The following is a 21,215-nucleotide window of genomic DNA, read 5'->3' as shown; positions in this document are numbered from 1 at the left end:
TCCAGCTTCCCAGGTGGCACCAGTGGTGAAGAACCCACCTGCCAATGCAGAAGACATAAGAGACGAGGGTTTGATCTGAGTCAGAAAGATCCCCTTTAGGACGACATGGAAACCCACTGCGATATTCTTGCCAGAAGAATCCCCATGGACAGAGGAGCCTAGAGGGCCACAGTCCATAGGGTCACACAGACTCGGACACAACTGAAGCAACTTAGCACACATGCACGCACACTGAATCTCTCAATTTCCTGAACAGTGAGATATGGCCAATGACTAAATGCTAATCAACGAAATGTAAGTATGAGTGTTGGAGTTTGCCTTAGAGATAACTTGTATATGCTCCTGGCCCCGTCTTTATCCCATCCTCTGTCTTGCTAACTAGAACAAGGATGTGGCCATCTTGGAACATGAAGCAAACTTGGGAGTGGATGCCTTGTAATGTGGAGCCACGAAATAGAAGGGGCACGTTCTCAATACCCCCAAGTACCATACTTGCAGTAAATCACCTGCCCAGACATTCACATAAAGAAACATACCTCTCTTATTTAAGCCACTGTCATTTTGTTTTCTCACATATAGAAAACTCTCATCATGCCACATTCTCTCACCTGCCTCTCTAAGCACTTGATAAGATGGATAAGTCTTTTTGTTTGCAGATATTCTCTCAAGATAATGAACTAAAAAGAGACATGTAAAGGACCAAGAAATGTACATAGGGCTTAACTAAATATAGCAATTACATTTCTCATTATAAATTAATGCACTTGGGACTTTCCTGGTGATACAGTGGCTAAGATGCCTTGCTCCCAATGCAGGAGGTCCCAGTTCGATTCCTGGTCAGAGAACTAGATTCCACACGTCACAGCAAAGATCAAAGATCCCAAGTGCTGCAGCTAAGACCCAGTGCAGCCACAAAAATAATTTTTTTTAAAAAAGATCCATTGCTATTTTTTTTAATAAAATAAAATAATGCATTTAACATTCCAGTGTGTATATATATCTCAAGGATTTAACTGTCAGTTTCCCAGAGCATGATTATATCTGGATACACCAACAAATTCAACCATTTGGGACCTGAACAGATAAGGACAATCTCAGTGTCACTTAGTGAGGCGTTGATCAGCCAGCCTCTCTATATGACACATTATCTTCTACCCTCATCATGATTAACTTGCACAATGTGGCAGATTCTATTTTCGAAACATGGCTACAGTAATCCACCTTCCACACAATATTCTTATTTAAATTTGACACTCGCCTCACCAAGAGATGGGGTTTATGTTTTGTTCACTTGAATGTGAGCAGGCTTGTGATGATGACAGGCATGATACTATGTGACTTACAAGGTCATACAAGACAATACAGCTTCTTCCTGGGTCTCTTGGGACACTCACTTTTAGAACCCAGCCATCATGCAAGAAAGAAGCCCAAGAAGCCTACAAAAAAGAACCAGGACTCTGAGTCCAAAGCCCAAGCTGAGCTCCTCGTCAACAGCCCCACCAACTTGCCCCTTATGAGTCATCTGCAAAGTGGCTCCTCCAGTCCCCATTTGAGCCACCTCTCTGTGTGCCGCAGACATGAGCTATCCCCACTGGGTCTTGTCCAATTTGCAGATTCACGAGCAGAGAGACGAATGCTATTTAAAGCCAGTATGTTTTGGTAGTTTTCCATGCAGCAGTTAGATAATCAAGATACGTATTAAAATGTTGGGTTGGGTTTTTTGAAACCTGAAGAAGCAACACTTTATTTAAGAAATCGAAACACCTAATAAGGTTGTGTTACCTTCACATTGCCATGTTTAATGAGCTGTAGATAATCTCTGGAACCAGGTGCTGATGTGATATATCCCAGAAATATCACTTGCTCAGAGCTATTTTTCAGTAGTTTTGAAACAGCAATAGCTTGAAGTTTCCTGTCGAGGTCATCTCTGAAAAGAATGCCAAAATATACCTCTTTATTGCATGTGCAAAACAATTTTAAAAAATACTAGGTACCTAAGTTCCCAAATAATAACTTCAAACAGTGTGAAAACCCAGAATAATTCCTATTAGGACACATTAACTTCAGTTCAGCTGTCGCTCAGTCATGTCTGACTCTTTGCAACCCCATGGAACTGTAGCACACCAGGCTTCCCTGTCCATCACCAACTCCTGGAGCTTGCTCAAACTCATGTTCATCCAGTTGATGATGCCATCCAACCATCTCTCCTCTGTCGTCCCCTTCTCCTCCTGCCCCCAATCCCTCCCAGCATCAGAGTCTTTTCCAATGAGTCAACTCTGCATGAGATGGCCAAAGTATTGCAGTTTCAGCTTCAGCATCAGTCCTTCCAATGAATACCCAGGACTGATCTCCTTCAGAATGGACTGGTTGGATCTCCTTGCAGTCCAAGGGACTCTCAAGAGTCTTCTCCAACACCACAGTTCAAAAGCATCAATTCTTCAGTGCTCAGCTTTCTTTATGGTTCAACTCTCACATCCATACACGACTACTGGAAAAACCACAGCTTTGACTGTTATGCAAATGATCAAGACAGCTATTGTGCGTCAAATGAGCAGCTGATAAAATTTTGACTAAGAATGATATAACCTTTCCCCACAGATCATTTGGAATCGAGTGGACCTAAATAAATAAAAGCAGCATTTGTTCAACTTTTCATCAGAGGAAATTATATTAATAATCTTAAGACTTGGTCATTGGTATTAGAGCTAAAGATTAGTAGTTTAAAAAAATCAAGGAGTAAGAGGGAGAATCCTAATATTCACAGAACACACCAGGTTTGTTAACCTACTCAACTCTTTCAACTGAACACTTTCTAAAAGCCTCCATAGCTCTCCTGGTCAAATACTAGCTAAGCATGCTGCTTTTATTATGCTGAGCACTCTAAGTGTGTAACTGACAATCAGGCAAGTACATCAAGCTTTTGGGGGGTTATCGTCAGTCTGGGGAAAAATAGGGACATCATAGTTGGTATGATCGAGAGAGGAAAAGTGAAACCACTCTAGGCATTTCAAACAAAGTGAATTTAATACAGGGGATTGGCTACGAGGTGACAGGAAGCCAAATAGGACTCAGTGAGGCAACTGGAGTTGAGTGAGCAACGACTACCACCTCGAGGGCCAGAGGGACAACAGGAAGAGGTGATAGTCCCAGAATCCACAAGCTGGTACTAGCTGATGGGAAATGGTACTAGGAGAAGGCTACTTAGAAGGATCTGCTACCACTGAAGGAGGAGTTGGAGCCACAGTGGAGAGTCAGCTGCTGCCAGAGACAACAAAGAAAGCAGAGAGAGGGAATGAGAAATACTCTATCTCCCCTCTCCTCCAACCCTCCAGCCTTGCATTAGTGCATTACATTGGCTCAACCTATTCAGAAGCCAGAAGGCAACAGACTATGGGAAATGTGGTTTCCAGCAATCTGTAGCTGGAAGGGAGATGAACCAGGAATGGATCCAAGAGCAACACAGGCATTTAGAGAGTAAGACAGCTAATGTGCACGCTCAGTTGCTCAGTCATGTCCGACTCTTTGCAACTCCGTGGACTATATAGCCTGCCAGGCTGCTCTGTCCATGGGAATTAGACCGGCAAGAATCCAGGGGATCTTCCCAACCCAGGGATTGACCCCACGTCTCCTGTGGCTCCTACATTGGCAGGAAGATTCTTTACCCCTGAGCCACCTGGAAAGCAGGAGCCAGCTAACACATGACTGTTAAGAAACAGCAGTGGGAAAGGAAGATAGAGCTCACCAAGGACTGAGAAGACTCGAGAAAACTCACTGAAGAAGAAGACAGGACTGAACTTATCCATTCTTATGCACAGACAGCTGAGCACTATCAAAGACGTCTCAAGAAGTAGAAGAGTGAAAAGAATGACCATTTGTTGAACATCTTTGCCCAGATGCATTGCCAACTCTTCTCTACGCCCTGGAGGCTGATCCCAGCAGATTTCATCTCATGGGCTCCCTTGTCTGCTAATTTCCAGTGAGGTCTGGCCAAGCGAAGGCACCAGCAGGAGATGAACAGGTAGGAAGAGAGAGAAGTTGGGATATTTCTTCTCCAAGAGCTGCATTCTTCATGCCTGGTGGCCCTTTTCTGATTCAAGATGAAACAGGGCTCTGGGAACACCGTTTCTCTCTCTGTCCCTTCAGGCCTAAGTATCATAATGATTCTCCACTGTTAACTAGTGTTTGAGTACCTTAGCATCTCTTACCCGTTCCCCTGACCCTTCCAACATCTTTGTAAGTAGTCCCTTCATTAGGTCTGCAGTGAATTCTCTTCCTCTCACACCCACAGCCGGGATTCAAATCAAGTCTAGAGCCTGCCAAAGTTACTGTTCCACAGATAGAGTTTTCATTCAAATATGTTTTAGCAATATATTGTTGGAAAATAATCTATGAATTTGGTTTTACATTTTCTCAGGAGATACATTTCATCCAGTGATAATAATTAAAATGTGTATGTATATATAGGTATACAGGAAGAAGGAGGAGGGACTAGGAGAGAGGGAGGAACAGAGGGTGACTGAATGCATGTTTTATGTTTCCTTATCTGTTGATGTATAATCAGCCCAATAGCCCTATAGTGTGGGCTGAAAAAAACTAATTTTATCTGATTTTCAGAGACAAGGGAAATATAGCTCACTGAGTTTACCTTACAACAGAACCAAAACTGTAACTACAGACTACAGGTTCTGTATGGGTTTGTACATTTGTTTTTCTTTGTACATTTCTGCCTGTTATAGGGGGGAAAAAAAAAACACAGTAATTAAGCGGTGACTCAGTTAACTGCCTAATATAACACCAATTTTAGTTATGGTGTATACCTAAATAATTAAGGAATGCCACTGTTTTCTGTTAATTGGTTGTAAAGACACGTGTATAGTCGGTAATTTGAGAAATCCCATCGAATCAGCTGATAACATGCATACGCATTTTGTAATTCATTCTTAATATTAATCTGATTTCATGTTTATAAGCCATGATCACTAGAAAGTGAAATCTTTAAATATTTATTCAGAATAAAAAATTTTACTAGTGTTATAGAAAACAACGGCAAACAGAAATATGTAATGATGGCTTTACAAACTATTTGAAGTGTGAACTTGCTCATGTCACTTGGGCATGGACAAGAGCCAAGGCTCTAAGGGAAAAGGCTGCAGCTAGCACTGTGCTTGGGACATGACAGATGCTTGACTTGTGTTTGATAAATAATCTTTTAAGCTGCCCAGTGTACCACACATTTAGAGATGTCCAATTTAGTTTCATAATAATGGCCAGTATTAACTGACCAGTGACTCTAGTCATATACTTTTCATGACAAAACTATTCATAAATATATCTTATTTCATTCCCACAAGAATCCTGTGAAATAGGTAGGATTATTGCTCCTAATTTAGAGAGAAAACTGAGACATAAGGTAAACAAATTTGGTGACGGATACACCTTGAATTAGGATTCAGATCAGATTGTCTGATTTCAGGTTCTGGAGTTTTCTGTTCTTTGCCATTTAGCCAGACCACTTCCCTCCCTGAAGTGACAGCTCCTCAATAGATGTTTGTTCTTATCATTACTGCTGTTGTTGTCATCATTATTAAATCACGAGAGCAAGCTAGCAAGCAAAGGTATATTGTTAGTTACAGAGATTTAAATATATGGTTAATAGAGTTAGAAAAGGTAGTTCTTCCTTGCTCTTTTCCAAACAATTTGAGGCTGTCTTTTCATTTTTCTCTTCCCTCTCAAGTCTATTCTTCACATTTCAGAGGAGGTCTGCAGGAGTTAAAGGAGACAGCGGGGGGAAAGCAAAGGGAAAAGCGGAAGCAGTGTGTTCAACTATTTCTTGGATTGAGACCTTGCCAGCTTTAAACACAAAAATGCCTATTTTTCAAAAGATAAGCCCAATTCACCTGCAGTTTAAGCTCAGTGGAGTGATTGCTGAATGCCTATACTTATGACATGAAAATTGCTAGGAGAAACAGAAGGCATTTCTTTAAACAGTTTTTCAGCGATATGGACTGTCTATACCATCCGTGCTCCAAACACCTTCTCATTTCTAAGAAGACCAGCAAGAGTCCAATTAGCAAACAGTCCCCATTAATCACATTTGAATGGCTGGCCTATATTACTTATGCTCTGACTTTATTTCAGAAAATAGTCAAGTGCACTTTCACAGATGCACATAACACTGTGAGAAAAAGAGAGGTGATAGGAAGTAAGGATAGCAGACATACTCATCTTGTTTAGGTGAAATTTACAATACAACAATGTTGGGGGTTTTGTACTGTTGGTGTTTTAGTCTCTAAGGCGTGTCTGATTCTTTTGGGACCCATGGACTGTAGCCTGCCAGGCTCCTCTGTTCATGCGATTTCCCAGGCAAGAATACTGGAATGGTTTGCCATTTCCTTCTCCAGGAGATCTTCCTGACCCAGGGACCAAACCCACATTGCCTGCATGGGCACTGAGCCACCAGGGTAGCCCTCTGTTGTACTGTAAGTTTCATCCAAACAGAACAAATGTGGCTGCTACCTTTGTTTGTTGTTTTTCAATGTTCTCTATGTCACTGTAAAGCTCTGTGGCCTTTTGTGTCATGCAGATAGACAGCGCCCATTTGCCATATTTTATAGCACTGAGCACTTCGCATGTATGTTTTCAATGACTATTAAAGAATGTTCAGTATTGTTGTTAGTCACTCTGTCGTGTCTGACTCTTTGCAACCCCATGGACTGTAGCCTGCTAGGCTCCTCTGTCCCCATGGGATTCCCTAGGCAATAATACTGGACTGGGTTGCCATTTCCTTCTCCAGATGTTCAGTATGGTAGAATATAAATTATATACTTTTATCTTGGCTTTAATAACATAATGTTGGCATTATTTGTGATTTATTCAGTGCTAAGCCACTGGTTGTGGATGTTATTCTTTGTAGATAAAACTCATTCCCCATTCCTCATCTCGCCTTGGAGGGGAACCAACTTAGAAAATCATCTTGGCCTCTCTCTCTCTCTCTCTCATCCCTTACTTCTTGGGAGGATTTTTCTAATAAATCAAGTTTGGAAGAATGAACTAAGAATGCTTGTCTCAAACCCTTCCTATCTCTTCTTGGAGCCTGCCGGTTTGCCAACAGGGAGTTTTCTTGTGTTATTCTCTTCACTAAGGGGAGAGTGTGACAGGGTGGACTCAGTCCCTGCCTCATGGTTCTGCTGCTTTGGGGGACCTGGCATCATGTATTACTGGAGGGACGGATGTATTAGCAGGTCCATGTGGGCACACGTAAGCCATGTTGTCCAAATAGGTTTATCAGAATCAAAAGAGATGTTGATCTCCCTGCCAGATTCCTCTGCCTACCTCTCATCTGACTGGAAACATGACAGGTAAAGGAATGTCACTTAGTACCTCAGATCCCTCTGGTACTTCCAACTGGAGTAATCCTTAGAAAAAGGGAATTCCATCTTTCCGTAGTCTGGTTTACCATGGGTTTCAAGCACTTGCAGGCTCTGAGTTAGGTCTACCTGCTTCCTACATGTGTGACCCTGGTTGGATAAGTCATCTAACCTCTCAGTTTAGCTTCTCTGTTCAATGGGACTATGTACTGTTACACAATATGTAGATTAAATACAACATGAGTGCTAAATGCACTTAGCACAGTGCCTGCTCAGTAATCGCTGGCTGACACGGCCATCACTGCTGTCTTGTACACCGTTGACGTTTCTGTACCTGATTTTTTTTTTTCCTTTTTTTTGGCCACACCATGCAAACTTGTGAGATCTCAGTTCCCAGACCAGAGACGGAACTCAGGCCCCAGAAGTGAAAGCCCAGAATCCTAACCATTAGGCCAATCAGGGAACTTCTATGCCTGATTTTTAAAACCAAAACCAGAAAACCACTTTGAGAATAATAATTTTAAAAAAAAAGTAAGAAAGGTCAATGCATGGAAATCAATGTAATGTGTTAATAATATTTTTTGGCATTTATGCACTATGAGAAAAACCAAAGAAACCCACTCGTAATTGCCAAAGTGGGTCACAACAAAATCCACCAGTTTGTTGGAAACGTTGACAGTCAGCGTGATGGCTGGTGCAATCTCGCCCTCTGGCGACGGAAGTAGGTGATGCTCCGATTTCACAATTGGATATCTTGACAAAGCCATAATCCTGTATTTGAACGGAAAGAAACATGTGCATCACTATTGGTCCCACCATCTCATGCCAGCAGAACTAAGAATATGTGTTCTTAGGGGTTCTCACACTTCAAGCATCTCACGAGGGGCACTGAGAACAACAGTATGGCGAAGACGCATGGGACCTTCTGTAGAACGATTCACTGCAAAAGGACTGTTCAGCATGTCTCACCGTGTCACCAGGCACAACACTGTCAACTCTGTCTCATACGTGCCATGGAGACACAAAAAGGGTGGGATTAGGGCCACACAAATGGACACACTCCATTTTACTTGCATTATTCCTCTGGCAACTGATCTGCATATACAATTCTAACGTTAATCAACACATGTAGGAGTGTACAATCCCGCCAGCCAGGACTCGGAGCAACAATTTACAAAATCAGAAATTACAAATGGTCCGATAAAGATAGGAAAACATGTCCCGCCTCACTCTAAGTCAAAGAACTGCACATGGAAAGGGCGACCAGAGCTCAGACCTCAGCCGGCTTCTCTTCCCTGGCTTCACACACAGTCTGTGTGGCCCCTCGTGAAGTTTCTCGCACAGAACCGTCTCTACAGTGATGATCCTGAATGCACATGCCCAGCTTCTGCTGTCCGACTCGGCCCTCCAAGCTGCCCACAACTGCCTACTGGACATCACTTGACTGTCCCAGGGCATCTCGAACTTAGCACAATCCTGCTGTTCACCTGGCCATTCCTGTCCCATTAAATGGCATCATTTCCTATCAGGGACTCAGGTAAAAAACCCAGGTGCTGCCCTTGTCACTTCTTGACATCTAAACCACTAGGAAGCCCTGGAAATTCCCTGATGGTCCAGCATTAGGACATGGTTCTCTCACTGCTATAGGCCTGGGTTTGATCTCTAGTCAGGGAACCAAGATCTCACAAGCTTGACCAAAAAAAAAACCAAAAACAAAAAATCAAACACAAAACCCCCCAAGCCCCCAAATCAGGAATTCCTGTCAGCTCCGCTCCAAAACAGCTCCCGAGGGTGCCCTCTTCTCCATCTCCGCAGCCCCCACTGTCATTTCTAACCTGTGTTAGCCCCTCTGCCTCATCACCTGTCTCCCCGCTCCCACTCTTGCCCCCAACAACCTGTTCTTCTAGCAACAGCTGGAATGATCTCCCACACACGTATACCAGATGAGACTGCTCCCATGTCTAAAATCCTCCAGTGGTTTTCCATCAAAACTGAGTTAAGTCAGTGCCAAGCATGGCTTATGGACCCTCTAAGACCAAGGGCCCACTCCTGACCTCCTTCCTTACTAGCTCCCCCTAATCCCCATGCTCAGGCACACCGCACGTGATCTGCCTCGAGTCCACACGAGCTCCTCCCACAGCTGGTGCTAGTCCTCCCCGTCGTGGGGTGGGCAGAGAGACCCCTCCTGACCGCGCTGCCTGCAGCATCATCGCCCACTGCCCTGCCTACCCTGCCACTCTCCTTTTCTTCACAGCACTCACCACTATCTCAAATTATCTTATTTATTTCTGTGTGTACATGATTATTTTCTATCTCGTCACACGGGAATGTAAGCTCCATGAGGACGGCATGTGGGGCAGACATGTTTAGTGCTGTAACCTCAGCTCCTACATGCAATGGTTTATAATAGTGAAGAACTGAAAGTATCCAGCAACAGAGAGGCCATTGAAACAATGATGGAATATGCCTATCTTCAGCACCTCCTCATCCCCCAAGAAGCATCACTGGGACACACTCCTAGGGATAAGGCATCACAATATCAACTGTCCACCCCAAGCTTATGCTGCCTAGTCTTTTATATGTGCAGGATTCATTCTCAAGGTACACTCACCCCCAAGTGTGATCCCGTGCACTCGGCCCAAAGTCGGTGTAGAAACCCAACTTCTCCCCTAACCACATGGTCAAGTCATTGTTTCCAATATAGGGCTTAGAAGCATCACTCTCCAAAATTGTTATGAAGTCTGCACCTGTTCCGTGGGGAAAAAATGGATGTGGTAATTAACCACAGCAATGTAAAAACAATTATCAAAACTCAATTCTTGCAATCCCCTACCTTTAGTCATAGATCAAAAAACCAAGTAATTCCTAATGAGTTACTAAAGTGAACTGGCTCAAATCTGAGCTAAAAACATATTTACCATATTTAGAATGTATGGGACACCTTGTGGAAATGGGGGAAAAGATCAAAACATAACTTTCCTAAATTTTCAAATATTCACATCTTTTCCAAAATTTCAAATATGCTTAATGCCTTTCTCAAATATCTAATTTATGTTTGAAAACAATATAGTGTACAATACTGTTTTATTCCTGGGCAAACACTTCCATGGTACTGACACAGAGGTGAATTTATTCAGATAACCCTGGTTGGATGTGCCTGTAATTAGTACTAAATGATTAAGGGCCCAATAAACTTCTTAACGGTATTAGAATCATACAAACCCTCAGCTATTTCTCAGAAGACAAGCTTATCTTTAGGAATAATTCCATGCAAGAGACCTCTAGTCGATCTAAGCGCCAAACACCCATATATTTTAAAGGAGGCTTCATCCAAAGATGAGTGCCTCAGGGAATGAAAACAAGTAAAACTGGCCCTCAGGCTCTTGAAAGCAATTTGCTTTGCAAATAAGCATCACTGCACCCCATTCTGCCTTTTAATCTGATGGCTTTCTGGTCCTTAACAGCAGGTTCCCAAGTGACAGGAGCCCCCAGCAGGGGCATTTCCAAGAGCAAAGGCATGACAAGACTCTCTGCAGACACCCAGAATGAGACCTCTTCCCAGAATCACTATTTAATTGCTTTCAAGCAAACACAGATGTGGTTACAGAAGCTTCATCCTCCTGTAGCCACCCACCAAAGTAAAGCCTTTTTAAGAGATTAGTCTAAGACCCAGCAAATCCTCCTCTGATTACTTATGATCTTGCACAAAATGAAAATAACATTAATAGTTTCTCAAAGCCTGAAATTAATTTCAGTACAACTTACCTGTTTGATTGAGCAGTTGAGCTGATCTTTCTAGACTAGACCATCCATCATTGTCAAAGCCAAACCTGAAAGGCCAGATGGCAGCAGAGACCTCTGTGGCTGGTGCCTGAGGAATTGTTTTAATGATAATTTAGGACAACGGAACAATGGCAGTTTCTGTGAACCACTTTTCCACCTCTCTCTACCAAAATTCACTTTTCAGCAAAGGAATTTTCAGGCATTTGCCCACAGCTAATGCATAATCAGGGCTTCCCTGGTGACTCAGATAGTAAAGAATCCACCTGCAATGCAGGAGACCTGGGTTCAATTCCTAAGTTGGGAAGATCCTCTGGAGAAGGGAATGGCTACCCACACCAGTGTTCTTGCCTGGAGAATTCCATGAACAGAGGAGCCTGGTGGGCTATAGTCCATGAGGTCGTAAAGAGTCAGACATGACTGAGTGACTAACATGCAATACATAATCATAAGGAGATATTTGCTAGTTGGTATTTCAAATCCTGAATGATGATGCTGTGGAAGTGCTGCACTCAATATGCCAGCAAATTTGGAAAACTCAACAGTGGCCACAGGACTGGAAAAGGTCCGTTTTGATTCCAATCCCAAAGAAAGGCAATGCCAAAGAATGCTCAAACTACCGCACAATTGCACTCATCTCACACGCTAGTAAAGTAATGCTCAAAATTCTCCAAGCCAGGCTTCAGCAATACGTGAACCATGAACTCCCAGATGTTCAAGCTGGTTTTAGAAAAGGCAGAGGAACCAGAGATCAAATTGTCAACATCTGCTGGATCATGGAAAAAGCAAGAGAGTTCCAGAAACACATCTATTTCTGCTTTATTGACTATGCCAAAGCTTTTGACTGTGTGGATCACAATAAACTGTGGAAAATTCTGAAAGAGATGGGAATACCAGACCACCTGACCTGCCTCTTGAGAAACCTGTATGCAAGTCAGGAAGCAACAGTTAGAACTGGACATGGAACAACAACAGACTGGTTTCAAATAGGAAAAGGAGTATGTCAAGGCTGTATGTTGTCACCCTGCTTATTTAACTTCTATGCAGAGTACATCATGAGAAACGCTGGAATGGAAGAAGCACAAGCTGGAATCAAGATTGCCGGGAGAAATATGCAGATGACACTGCAGATATACAGATATGCAGATGACACCACCCTTATGGCAGAAAGTGAAGAGGAGCTAAAAAGCCACTTGATAAAAGTGAAAGAGGAGGGTGAAAAAGTTGGCTTAAAGCTCAACATTCAGAAAACTAAGATCATGGCATCCAGTCCCATCATTTCATGGCAGATAGATGGGGAAACAGTGGAAACAGTGTCAGACTTTATTTTGGGGGGCTCCAAAATCACTGCAGATGGTGACTGCAGCCATGAAATTAAAAGACGCTTACTCCTTGGAAGGAAAGTTATGACCAATCTAGATAGCATATTCAAAAGCAGAGACATTACTTTGCCAACAAAGGTCTATCTAGTCAAGGCTATGGTTTTTCCTGTGGTCATGTATGGATGTGAGAGTTGGACTGTGAAGAAGGCTGAGCGCCAAAGAATTGATGCTTTTGAACTGTGGTGTTGGAGAAGACTCTTGAGAGTCCCTTGCACTGCAAGGAGATCCAACCAGTCCATTCTGAAGGAGATCAGCCCTGGGATTTCTTTGGAAGGAATGATGCTAAAGCTGAAACTCCAGTACTTTGGCCACCTCATGCAGAGTTGACTCATTGGAAAAGACTCTGATGCTGGGAGGGATTGGGGGCAGGAGGAGAAGGGGACAACAGAGGATGAGATGGCTGGATGGCATCACAGACTCAATGGACGTGAGTCTGAGTGAACTCCGGGAGTTGGTGATGGACAGGGAGGCCTGGTGTGCTGCGATTCATGGGGTCGCAAAGAGCTGGACATGACTGAGTGACTGAACTGATTATCATAATAAATTTGTGAGTTTCTAGGTTAGGCTTGGAAGTTGGGAGGAATGTTGGGAAAGAGATATTTATAACAGCAAAAAATTAGAAACAACCTGGCTGTTGTTTCAGTAGGAAAAATAAGAAAATGAATGAAAAAAAGATTATACATATACTGGAATACTACTCAGCCCTAATGAATGATTTAGGGTTGGGGTTACCCTTGCATTAGAGAAGAAAGGGGTCACAGAAGGATACACAGAGTCCTTTACCATCTTTGCAGAGTGGCCTGCCAATTCCGCACTGGCAAGGCTGAGGTTCAGGAGCACAGCACCCTCTGAAAATTCCTCTTTTGAGTCCATGGGCCCAGTCAGAGAATGCAGTACCCAATCCTAACTATTTCAAACTAACTCCAGTTGACCAACAGCATGGATCCCATGAAAGAGTATGGCCAGATTAGACCAACTATACTACCACAACTGAGAAAAACAAAGTGGAACATAAAAATTCAGGTTGAGAGAAGAGTGAAGACCACCTCTTTGCAGAGGAGGACTACCACTTCTAAACAGCTCAGTGTGCTGTAGCAAGCCTCTCATGTCTATACAAGAAAGATGACTCCATTTAGCAACGTCCTATAAAGAGAATGGAACCATCAGCAGAGACTTCCAAAGGCATGATTACATTCATAAAAAGTTACACTTTTTCACATCACTGTATACCTATGATTCACTCTGGCTTTCATCACTCCAAAACCTGTTATTCTTCCATTATTCCCATGCCGGTAAATGTCGCCACACTCCACCCAGTTGCTCAAGCCAAAAGCATAGAAGTCATCCTCTAGTCTTCCCTTCCCTTTATCCATCTACATTCTAGTCCATCAGCAAATCCTATCAGCTCTACTTTCAAAATATGTTCTAAGTCTATCCACTCCTGTCCAATTCCAGTACCATGGAGCCCATCCAAAATTCCAGGGTCTCTCTCCTGGACACCTGAAAAAGCCTCATAACCTATCTCCCTGTTTCCACTCTACAATCCGTCAATCCATTCTTTACAAAGCAGCCAAATTTATAGGCTTCCAAGGTGTTCTTGCCTGGAGAATCCCAGGGACGGGGGAGCCTAGTAGGCTGCCGTCTGTGGGATCGCACAGAGTCGGACACGACTGACGCGACTCAGCAGCAGCAGCAGCAGCAAGGTGGCGCCAGTGGTAAAGAAACCTGCCTACCAATGCAGGAGATGTCAGAGATGCTGGGTCAGGAAGAGTCCCTGGAGGCGGGCATAGCAACACTCCAGCATTCTTGCCAGGAGAATCCCATGGACACAGGAGCCTGGTGGACTATAGTCTACAGGGTCACAAAGAGTCTGACACAACTGAACCGACTTAGCACACGTGCACACACACACACATATGCATATATATCATATCATATCTCTTTGCATGAATGCTTGAAATATTCTGGTGGCTTCCACTGCAAGAAAACTAAGATCGGAATTCCTTCCTGTGCTCTATAGGCCCTACGATGTGAACTCACTTGTGCCCCCATCCTCATCTTCGGCTTCCCTTTGCCAAGATTCAGCCACACTGCCCACTCTGATGCCCTTCAAACACTCCAAGTCTGTTTCCTTTCCATTCTTTTCTTGTGTTCCTTCTACCTGAATCCATTACTCCTAGCTCTCTTAACTCAAACGTCACGTCCTCAGAGCAGCCTTCTCTAACCACCCAGACCAGTTACTCTCTACTCCATCATCTTACATGCTTCAGAGCCACCTGATCTAAAGTGATCGTCTTTATTTACTCCTTCCTCTGAACACCGTCTTTCTCCCCAATTAGAATGTAAACTCCATGAGTTTATATTACCATGAGGGCAGGAATCTTGTCCAACTAGTTTACCTCTATATCCCTGATACCAGGCACACAAGAGACATCCAATAAGCATTTATCAAATAACATTCATGTATCACATGAATTAATCAATGAATGAACTAATTTAAAAAACAGGTATTAAATCTAAATGAAATGATTCCTTTTTGAAAGAACCCCTTGCTGACATTGAGGATCTTCTTCTAATTGACATCTTGTTACAATAATAAAATTAACAATTGAAAGGCAAAAGAAAGAGACCATGTAATGAACTCTTTACTTTTTAAGGAATAGTTACTGAGTTCTGAGTATGTACCAAGTACTCTGTGAGGTGTTGGACAAAGCTAAATAAAAGGAGCATGGGCTTCATCCTCGCTATAGCTTTTTAATTGATGGGAAAATTTGCCTGATAATTCGGATTGCTAAAATTCAAAGTTAACCCTCAAATGCTGTTTTTGCCAAACTATAATTCTAACTCCATTATGAAACATATCAAACTTTTAATCAGAGCAGTTGGAAAGCATCACATTGCAATGACTTACTCTTGCTTCTGCCCACCTGCCTACAAGAGAAAAGGAAAACAAAACATTTAACTATAGACAAAAGAGGAAAGGAAGAAATGAGAAAACTATGACCCATCAATGCCAAGCATAATCCACAAAATCTAGAATTATCTTTAAGATTTTTCTTAAAGAATCATATATGTTGCCTTCAGAAATATGTACCAAACAGTACAAAGAAGCCCACTATAAAATAGTTTTTTATCTCATAGTTTGGATATGTTAAGTCATTGAATGACAAAAATAACTTTATATAACAAATCATGATGAGTTTAACTCTGATATACGGGTCTATCCTGTCCCAGGAACCTAACTTCATAAATTAGTTCCACTGTGTTATCAGCCTGTGATCTAATGGTTCGCTGTTGCTGTTTTCGTTGCTGATTAGTCACTCAGTTGTATCCAACTCTTTGTGACTCCAAGGATTATAACCACCAGGCTCCTTTGTCCATGGGATTATCCAGGTGAGAATACTGGAGTGCACTGTCATTTCCTTCTCCAGAGGATCTTCCCAGGGATCGAATACTTGTCTCCTGCATTGCAGGAGGATTTGTTACCACTGAGACAATGGGGAAGCCCAGCCTAAAGGTTAAGAATGTGGCATCCAGAGCCCTGAAGTCCTCAGACCCAGGTCTAGGGTTCAATCATAATAGTGAAGTGTACAAATGCCTGCATATACATAGGCATCATTTAAAATTCTACATCAAAACTTTTAATTACTTACCCCTTTGCCCAATTTCTTCTCATAGGTTTTATGCCGTAGTCCTAATCCCAACAATCCCACACCAACAAGCAGCCACAAAACTGAACAGAAAACAGAAAATAATTGTTTAGCAGAAACGGTGATGGACAGGGAGGCCTGGCGTGCTGCGATTCATGGGGTTGTGAAGAGTCGGACACAGCTGAGCGACTGAACTGAACTGAAGCTTAATTTCAATAGTTTTAATGAAATTATTGAATTTATTAGCCATGGATTTTATGTTAAGGGGAAATGTCTATTTCTTGGGTTAATTTTCATGTTTGACGTGCATATATAACCCATACTTTAAACTCAGACATCAAAGAAGCTTTGCTAAAAACGTTCCAAGAACCATGAAAATAAAATAAATAAATACAATAAAATCATAAATATATACAAGAAAATAATTCTCCATGAGCAGGAACCACTGCAAAAACACCCTGCAGAATCAAGCCCAAATATTGCTTATATTAAAACTTTTAGAATCCAAGGCTGAATGCCAAAGAATTGATGCTTTCAAATTAATGGTGCTAGAGAAGACTTTTAAAAGTCCCTTGGACTGCAAGGAGATCAAACCAGTCAATTCTAAAAGAAATCAACCCTGAATATTCATTGGAAGGACAGATGCTGAAACTGAAGCTCCAAAGAAGCTGATACAAACAGCTGATTTATTGGGAAAAAAAAACCCTGATGCTTGGAAAAGTTGAGAGCAGGAGGAGAAGGGGGTGACACGGGATAAGATGGTTGGATAGTATCGCCGACTCAATGGACACGAGTTTGAGCCAACTCTGGGAGATAGTGGAGGACAGGGAAGCCTAGAGCACTGCAGTCCATGGGATCACAAAGTCAACCATGACTTAGCAACTAAGCAACAACAATGCAGTACACTGGGGCTTCTCTGGTGGCTCAGCAATAAAGAATCCACCTGCATTGCAGAAGACACAGGAAACGCAGGGGACTCCGGTTCAATCCCCGCGTCGGGAAGATGCCTGAAGGAGGGTATGGCCACCCACTCCAGTATTCTTGCCTGGGAAATCCTGTAGACAGAGGAACCTAGCAGGTTACAGCCATGGGGTCGCAAAGAGACATGACTGAGTATGGATGGGTGTGTGCTAAGACACTATCTGCAAATGTTACACATTCAATAAACATTTTTATTTAATCTAGTATATTCTGAGATGAGTCTGACTGAATAGTAAACTAATTTGATATTTGTTCTGCTCATCAGTATTCCAAACACTAACATATTTAATTTCCAAAAAAAGGAGAACAAGAAACAAAATAAATAGTCTCAACGATTTCAACAAATATTCTGGAAATCCTAGTTAAATCTACATTAGAAGTAAAACAAAACTAACACAGAGTATTTGTGGTTGAAATGATTCAATAATCAGAGATCTCTTTTAAAGTATTTCATAAAAAAAAAGGTATGAACAACATGGGCAAAATGTTAATAATTGTTGGAACTGGGTTAAAGGGTACATTTGGGTTCATTATACTTTTTAATCTCACATGTTTGAAAATTTATATTTATAATAAAATGCTTTTAAAAATAAAGTAAAACTATACTCACAAAGTTTCACGTATTTTTCACTCTCTCTGAAAAGCGCTTTAGGACTGTTTTTTGTTTGAAAATGAAAATCAACACTTTTCTTCGGACCCAACAGCATATTCAGCCCAATAATTAGCATCACAGTCCCTGTCAAAAAAGAAAGATGAATATGTTACATTTTGATCCAAAACTACTTCCAATAGCAAATTCCAGGAGCCTAAATTCCATTTAAATGGATATATTCTGAAAATTCAGTTACTGAGTTATCTCAGTACCTAAGCAATTACTCCAATATTACTTTTAATTATTAGGATAATCATAAGAAATCAGGAAGGGTTCTAGAAATTAAGCTGTACACTAAAAGACCCCAATCTTTGCTTGATAAGGGGCTTCTTACAATTTCCTGAGTATTTCCTAGTTGTTAGGTTGGTTGTAGTGTTGGTCACTGACTATTGATCATCCAGAGAAGAGTGGGACAAAAAGGAAGTAATCTTCTGGACTGCCTCAGGGACTTGGTCTTCTCCACCAAAGGGACCATATGCACCAAGTTGAGGAGCACAAGAAGAGGTTACTTAATATGAAGAGTATTAATAACAAGAAGAGGTTCTTAATATGGCAGCATTCATGGCCTGGATTGTGTGTCCAAGTAGAGGATGCACACTGGAGCTCACACTGGGCCAAGAAAGATGAGCTCAACTGGGATGCATTTCTATGTAGCTTACACGTGAAGTCTGCATACTTCTAACATTGTATATAATGAGAATTAGAAACAGGTGTAATTGAGCAATATATAAATTAGGGAATGTCAGGTAAAAGATGCTTAGGTGGAAGGCTAAAAAGAAAGTTATGTGCAATTAGTAGGAAACAGCAGGGGAAACCTAGACAATACATTTATAACTAGTTTCTGATCTAATACAGATTCTTTACAATGGTTATTCAAAGCTACTCTGAACTTTACCAATGTTCCTCAGTTTCTGTGGCCTTATCAAAATAATGTCACTATTACTAAAAAGAATTCTTAGTTATTTGAAGCTGTAATAAAGCACGATTTCTGCAATTCCATAAGTAGTGAGAAGGAACTCAAAACGCCTGTCGCTCATAACATTCTAAAGAAAGAAATGTACGCTTAGAATGGCTCTTACTTTTGTTCCATTGCTCCACAGGGCAGACCCCCAAGCAAGCTGGAGTAAGAAAAAAAGCAGGGCATTGCACAGGAAGATAGAGCAGGACAGAATACACACACCTGAAAGAAATCAGAAGAAACACAAAGTTCGCAAAGCCAAGACTATCGCGGAGGAAATGCAGCCATGTATGTCTCTGACTGGGTCGCAGCTTTGATATCTACCAGAAATAGCAAATCCTCAAACATTGCTTTAAAATATTTCACATAATTGAAAAATACCTCTTCCAAACCGGCCTGTCCTGGCAGATGTCTAGTTGACAGAGAAGAAAAGTTTATGTGCAAATGCAGAGAGTGGTTGGATATATTCCACGGGCACAAGGGGAACTGACAGACGAACACAAGTAGAAGCCCAGACTTCTGTGTGGCATCCACGCCAGCATAACTCCCGAAGTATTTGTCTAATGTGAGGTGTGCTGTTCCCCCACAACACAGAAGCTCCAGGTGGGCAGGATTCTGTCTCTCAAGTCTCCGGTACTTGGCACTAGGCCTGGACCACAGTAGGTGCACAATAATTTTTTAATGAATAAATGAACAAGTAGAAAAATGTGTGAACAAACAAGAACTGAGTATTAGTTGCTTGGTCATGTCCAAGTTTTTGTTGGACAGCCCATGGACTGTAGCCTACCAGGCTCCTCTGTCCATGGAATTCTCCAGGCAAGAATACTGGAGTTGGTTGCCATTTCCTTTTCCAGGGTTTATCTTCCTGACCCAGGGATCGAACCCAGGTCTCTGGCATTGAGGGAAGATTCTTTACCATCTAAGCCACCAGTGAATTCCTTATTAAAATGTGTTTTATCTCCTCAATGTTTCAATGATTTCATCTTGGAGGCATTAGACATGTTTTACTTAAAACTAAAATGACAGGCAATATTTGATCTGTGTCTGCTTGGTACACATCAGCAATTTCACTACTGCCAGAAGACAATTTCTAAAATATTAAACTGAGCTAAGCCTATGAAATTTTAATTTTGGTATGTAAGGTCATAATCATTGAAATGGAAGATATGTACTCTATGATTTTATCATTTACATTTCACTTATCATTTATCATTTACACTAAGATTCACATATGCAAAATCTATTTTATTGATAAAAACAGAGTAAATAAAAACCATATAAAATTCAGGAGAACCAAAAAAACATACTTCCTATGTACATATTTACAAGCCTACCATCAAAATAGCAATGTGAGCACCATGCTCATATTTTTTCCTTACATATCATATCATACAGTGTTTCATGGACCTCTTTTACACCTTATTATGGTTTAAACTTGGTTTTTTCACAGCTATTTATTTCCAATGGCTTCCCAGGTGGCTCAGTGGTAAAGAAGTCATCTGCCAAGCAAGAGACTTGGGCTCAATCGCTGGGCCTGGAAGATCCCCTGGAGAAGGAAATGGCAATTTATATCAGTATTCTTGCCTAGAGAATCCCATGGGTAGAGGACTATAGTCCATGGGTTTGCAAAAGAGTGAGACATGACTCAGCGACTACACAACAACAAATTTACTTCCAGGGCCTTTGCAGTAATAAATATTACTGAAAGTCATCGATGAACTAAGAAATTTTTTTCTTTTTTTAACTTACATGTTTTGAAAGCCACACAGCATGTGGGATCTTAGTTCCCCAACCAGGGATTGAATCTGCACCCCCTGAAGTGGAAGCAGGGAGTCTTAACCATTGAACCGCTTGGATGGTCCCAAGAAATTTCTTTTTTAAATAGTAATTTAGACATTCCTCTAGTTTTTTTTTTTTTTTTTTAACCAAAAGAGTCTATTTCAATAAGAAAGGCAAAATCATCCTATTTATTCTACTCAGTCGTGTAAAGTGCATATCCCAGTCAGTCCTGAAAGGAATGTTTGAGTAGTGACTTGAATCCAGACCTTTCAAATGTACTTACCCAAAAGCACATCAGATCTTTCTCGAGCATACACACCTCCTGGGACAAATTTAAAAGCTGTGCACCAGGCACAGAAAAATACTTCTAGAATATAAAATATCATGGCAGTGGTCATGGCTTTTCCAGGGCTTGAGTCTGAGCTAATAAGGTGTCCAAGCACTTGAGGCCACATGGATGCCGTGAAGAGAGCAAGCACACAGCCAGACACAGCGGCTGCCCACGTGGGCAGGTAAAGGAGTCCTGCTGCCGAGGTCGCTCCTGTTTGTGAGAGAGAAAAAGAAAACTAATCAGACAGGAAAGCAGTAATAGCCTCTTCCATTTTCTTTAAAAAAAAAAAAAAAGAAAGAAAAGAATAATAAGCTTATAGGATGACCACTTTACGA

At 41.7% G+C, this 21,215-nt stretch overlaps 1 protein-coding gene across 1 annotated transcript in view; it reads right to left on the bottom strand.

The window, feature by feature from the left end:
- CWH43 (cell wall biogenesis 43 C-terminal homolog) overlaps positions 1-21,215 on the bottom strand; it is a 52,224-nt gene that overhangs the window by 11,803 nt on the left and 19,206 nt on the right. Inside the window, exons 7-13 of the mRNA XM_068975645.1 lie at positions 20,833-21,090; positions 17,771-17,896; positions 16,183-16,262; positions 11,133-11,238; positions 9,979-10,114; positions 7,989-8,138; positions 1,783-1,927 (exon numbers count right to left, since the gene is read on the bottom strand). Of these exons, the coding sequence (XP_068831746.1) occupies positions 1,783-1,927; positions 7,989-8,138; positions 9,979-10,114; positions 11,133-11,238; positions 16,183-16,262; positions 17,771-17,896; positions 20,833-21,090 (1,001 nt within the window). The remainder of the gene's footprint in view (positions 1-1,782; positions 1,928-7,988; positions 8,139-9,978; positions 10,115-11,132; positions 11,239-16,182; positions 16,263-17,770; positions 17,897-20,832; positions 21,091-21,215) is intronic.

This window comes from Capricornis sumatraensis, chromosome 7, assembly GCF_032405125.1.
Source record: "Capricornis sumatraensis isolate serow.1 chromosome 7, serow.2, whole genome shotgun sequence".
Taxonomy (NCBI): Eukaryota; Metazoa; Chordata; class Mammalia; order Artiodactyla; family Bovidae; genus Capricornis; species Capricornis sumatraensis.
This window is presented reverse-complemented; position numbering and strand designations above follow the sequence as displayed.